At 57.1% G+C, this 4,771-nt stretch overlaps 1 protein-coding gene across 2 annotated transcripts in view; it reads right to left on the reverse strand.

The window, feature by feature from the left end:
* Window positions 1-4,771, reverse strand: part of LOC129665752 (transmembrane ascorbate-dependent reductase CYB561) — a 10,623-nt gene continuing 5,852 nt past the window's right edge. For both annotated transcript variants that reach the window (XM_055592584.1, XM_055592585.1), the window contains exons 3-7: window positions 4,014-4,224; window positions 2,955-3,053; window positions 2,583-2,686; window positions 2,046-2,203; window positions 1-1,865 (exon numbers count right to left, since the gene is read on the reverse strand). In XM_055592584.1, coding sequence (XP_055448559.1) covers window positions 1,673-1,865; window positions 2,046-2,203; window positions 2,583-2,686; window positions 2,955-3,053; window positions 4,014-4,212 — 753 coding nt within the window. In that variant the 5' untranslated portion in view covers window positions 4,213-4,224 and the 3' untranslated portion in view covers window positions 1-1,672. The remainder of the gene's footprint in view (window positions 1,866-2,045; window positions 2,204-2,582; window positions 2,687-2,954; window positions 3,054-4,013; window positions 4,225-4,771) is intronic.

The raw sequence follows: 4,771 nt of genomic DNA on the forward strand, positions 1-4,771 counted from the left end.
TCTGCTGTAGACATTTATTGATTTATCTGCTGCACCGACAACACGCTGTACGTCACAGGAGACAGGCCACAGGCAAACAGAAGAAACCACAGACATCTGCTGGGGGCCTTCTCTGGTCCTTAGTCATGATTCATACACTTTGGCAGAAAGAGTAGTTTACAGGCCTAAGTTCTAATTCTCTGTGTAGTCTGGCAAAGGAGACCCACCATGGTCCTCGGTAGTTTGTCTAAGGAAGAGGCTGCCACATCTAAACATTTGACTATACAAGCATGCCAACTGACGACAGATTTTATACGATCCTTAATCCTTTCAGCGTACGTAATCGAAACTGAAGGCAAACCCCATCATCCCTGCAAATGGAGAGATGGGAGAGGAGGCCAGGGTGACAGGTAGCATCAGGGGAGAAAGCTACACCACAGCTGGGGACGGACACATCGCCAGAAGCAAAACCCACAGCACAGTTATTAGAAATCTGACGGAGAAAGCCAGCCTGTTGACTTAAAAGAATTGTCAGGTTTGGGAACTGTTGATTTCCTCAAGTTAGCCATGGAGGTCACAAGCCGCGAGGCTCCTCAGAGTCCAGGAGAGTGGGGAAAACAAGGAGAGAGCATTCGCCAGGCCAGAGAAGCTCAAGATCAGTGCTCGGATCACATTCTTTCTAGATTCAAGCCAAACAGTGACTCAGCTAACACCACAACAGACAGAAAAGCGGGGATCGAAGCTGTCACTGCGGGACACCAATCTAACCCTCTCTTCCACCTCAGTCCTACCGTCCAGTGACGACGGACCCAGGTGGGGGAGGACAGCGACCCTCCAGGGCTGCTTCGGCCCAGCCAGGGCACCCCAGTTTCCCCCTGGAGAACAAGACAAACAGCAGCCTCTTCCAAAAACTCAGGAGGTGTGTAGCCTCCCACCCCCAGAGCCTGCCCGGACTGGCCTGCACTAGAAAGAAGAGCTTAGCCCCTGCTGGGGGGGACTCTGCCAGGGCAGCTGGAAGCCAGGAGGTCCCTCACCACCAGCAGCCTGCCCTCCTCCACCAGGGCAGGTATTTACCTGCCTTTTGAACACTAGTCCCCTTACCAAGAAGCCTACTTAAGGCTCAGGGATTAAAAAAGAAGAGAAAGGGCCAAGACTGTGGCCAAGCCGCCCCACAGGCAGGGCTCCTTTGGGGGCCGGACTCAAGCCTTCTGGGGAACCTTACTCTGAACACCAGCATATTTTACACATAGTATCACTTGCTCTACTGCCAAGGACGTGTGCTTCCCGCTCCCGGCTGAATCCACAGAGCAGCAGTCTTGGCTTTTCCATGCCAGTGCTCAGGCCCAGCCCAGCCATCTGCCGCGTGGAGGGTGGAGCTGCTGTGCAGCTCCTCTAGGGATCAGGCGGAGGCTGGACCCCGGATCCCCTAACCAAGCTTTCTGCATGAGAATGGACAACAGCGGGTACAGGTAGGGCCCACACATGGCTCACAGGATGCATCAAAAGCTGCAGCGAGGAAGGGAAAGCCGAGGACAACCCCAAACCCTGGAACCCCAGTAAACTAACACCACTGCCCCTTACTCCTGGACCTGAAGACTCAGCCTCCGCAGGGATGAGCAAAAAGGCATCTGGGAACCCACAGGACTGAGAGGAGCACCCACATGCAGCCCCCTGTCCAGGACAAGGGAGGCCATCACTGTGGGCTGGGGCTGTCTCCCTCTGTCAGTGTCTTGAAGTCCATGGAGAGGGCCTGCTCTTCAGCCTGGGACGGCCGCTTCCAGTCAGCTTGGGACAAGATGTAGAGCACAATCATCCCGAAACAGGCCAGCAGCAGGCCCAGCACGTTAGCCAGGACGCCTTCGGGTTCAAACGTGCTGTACTTGCCCCTGCAGGGTGAAGGGAGAAAGCACCAAGGGTCACAGTTAGGACAAGCTCGTCCCGGGCCTTAAAGATGCCTCAGGTTGCCCAGTGTCCACCCTTCCCCACTCCCAGGGAGAAAAGCTAGCTCAGAAAGAAGCTTCCAGTGAAGCAGAGGACCCTCGGGGCCCTGCCTCTCCAGGACTTACCCAAGTTTAAACAGCAGCGCCTCCTTCAGGCCCAGGAGGGCTGTGCCCACAGAAAGGAGGAAGATGGTGGCACCGAAGAAAATGTGTTGAGGGCGGTAGCGGCTCCGCAGAGAGAACGAAGCCCCAGGGAACAGGAAGAAGCTGAAACCCACGAGCCACTAACGAGAAAGAGAGGACACCAGCTGATAGGGACCTAACTTACAGGAGGGCAGAGGGAGCATGAAACACTTAGGGGCCTGGTCCCCAATTCCTGACGCCTTTCGTCTTAAGGCCTTGGCCCTCCAACACAGCTCATCACCCCGTGGATTCAGAAAGCTGAGCCATGTGTCTCAACAGTGGGCAGGGCAAAGGAGTCTGGGGTACCCCGGCCTCTAGAATCCTAGGTTTATACCCAGTTCAGCCTCTGAAAACAACATCCAACTAAATGAACCTGCTCGCTCTCGTCTGGACATGCATGCTGGGAAATGGGCCCCTCTGAGGCATACCTGAGCCCCACTTCCCATCCCTTCGCCTCCCCTGCCCCATGTTGGCACTCACCTGTGCAAAGTAAAGGATGAAGACTAAGAGCCCGAACCAGCTGTGCAAGCTGTACAGGTCCGAATAGCCCTTCTTCTTGTGGTAGTCAAACACGGCCACCAAGCCTGCAGCAGAGGCAGGGGCCATATGAGGACAGGACTAGACATGGAGAGGGGAGGGGAGGGTGACCTGCAGGGAAACGCTAGCCAGAACTTCTGGGCTTCGGTCCAGCCGGATGACGGCCAGCACCCAGTGTCCCCGCCTGGGATGCCTGTGAGAGGGAGAGCGAGGGCAAAGCCAAGAGGCTTGGAGCAGGGACAGCGTGTGTCTAGCAGCTGCTGCTGAGGCCTGAAGCAGCAGGTGGAGAAGGAAAGGCTGCGCTCAGGAACTCACCCACCAGGGCGATGACGAAGGCAAAGACATGCAGCAACCCGTGCAAGATCTTGGTCGTGCGTTTGGCTTCTTTTCTGAAGACTCGGTACACCAGCAGAGCTTGTGGGCAGTGAGAGAAGCATTTAGGAGTGTAGGCCTGGGCTGGACAACGGGTTTGTACTAAGAGCTTGTCAAGGTCTTCCAATCACAGAAACCAGAGGAGAAATCAGGACTCCACAGGGACCTTGCACCCATCCTCATTTTGGTCAAGGTTCCCCGAGTCCTTCTACCACATACACACTCAGGGGTCGGGAGAGGAGGCACTGCCATGCTTCCTGCCACCATCAGAGTCAGCAAAGCCAGGACTCTGCCCCGAGTGCCCGCTCCGAGCAACTGCTAGGCCTGGGAGATGCTCCCCAGGTGTCCTATGAACCACTGATTCCGGACTCAACATGGGGTGAGACTGAGGTGCTGGCCAGACTCTGTGCCTGTAGCAGAGAGCGCAGTCCTGGAGCTTCCTAGATGGGTAATGGCTGCACTTGGCAGCCGGATTCCCAGCTCCCAAGGCTTCATGTGATCCTGCCTAATCCCACCGCCCCCGGATGCCTGCTAGGACCTGCTGCTGAGAGATGGCTGTCAGGAACGCCACCCCCAGGTCCGGCCCCTGCTGGCTGTACTCAGGCTGAGCACCTGCTGGCTCTCTCCCCAGCGACAGGCACTCCAGCTCAGGCAGGCGCACCTTCAGCAACAAACATGCACCTATGTCTACTTCTTTTCCCAACTTCCAGCTGCCCCTGAAAATAGCTCACAACCCTGCCTGGCCCTGCTCTAGAAGGCAGCCATGGCGCCTGAGCTGACACCTACTGACACCAGAGGCAGTAACCCAAGCAGCCAGTTGGCGAGCAGCCATCACCCTCCAACCGCAGGTTCCCTGGAAGCTACCTAACTTCTTCATCTGCCCTGTCTCGAATCATCGAGTTGTCTAAGTGGAAGAAATGTCTGGGGTGACAGGATCCCAGATACAGCCTCAAACTGAGGCACAGAGGGGTGGCTGTGGCAAGCCAGCCCCACGGGACTCACCATCTCCTTGCAGGAAGATCATGCCTATGACCATGCAGAGCGGGTGCACGTTAAACTGCAGGGAGCCTTCCCAGGCAATGCCACCTCGGTACAGACCCAGCCACGCGCCAGTCACCGCCACCACGGTGAGGCCCAGCAGCTGGGAGAAGGCCACATAGTACGGCAGGGCAGCAGGGACGGGCGAAGCGCTGCGCTCCATGCTGAGACTCAGCTGCGAGAGAGACCGAGTTCAAGAAGCAGCCAGAACCTGCAGAAGACACAACCTGCCTCTTCCACCCAGGGCCTGAGCTGCACACACTCAACAACTCCACCATCAAGACCCCTGCCGCGCAGAGTCCCCAGAATCCCAGGGACACTTCAGCAGGAGGCCAGGCCCTCCCGCAGAGACAAACCCGCCGGGTACAAGGGAGGGCGCAAGCTTGAAAACACCTCAACTTCTGACGACAGCATGGGCCGCATCCCTGGGTTAAAATTCCTGTTTGCTGATGTCCTGAGGTTCCTGGGGCAGGGCTGATGCCAGAGACCCGTGCAAGCTGCCTGACGGGGCGGGGCTTGCCGCTCCTTCCTCCAGGTGGATGGAGAAGTCCTGGTTCCTTCCCCCCTTTGTAAGCCCCAACCACTGAGCCTAACAGCCAGCAGCGCACCCTAGAGAGGAGCCACTTGTTCTCTGCAGCTTTGCTCCACTCCTGCTGTGCCAGAGCACAGGCTAGCCCAAGAGTCCGCAGTCTGCTCCTTCCGAAACCAAGAGTGTGTGTGTG

Source organism: Psammomys obesus, unplaced genomic scaffold (assembly GCF_907164565.1).
Source record: "Psammomys obesus unplaced genomic scaffold, mPsaObe1.curated_primary_1811, whole genome shotgun sequence".
Classification (NCBI taxonomy): domain Eukaryota; kingdom Metazoa; phylum Chordata; class Mammalia; order Rodentia; family Muridae; genus Psammomys; species Psammomys obesus.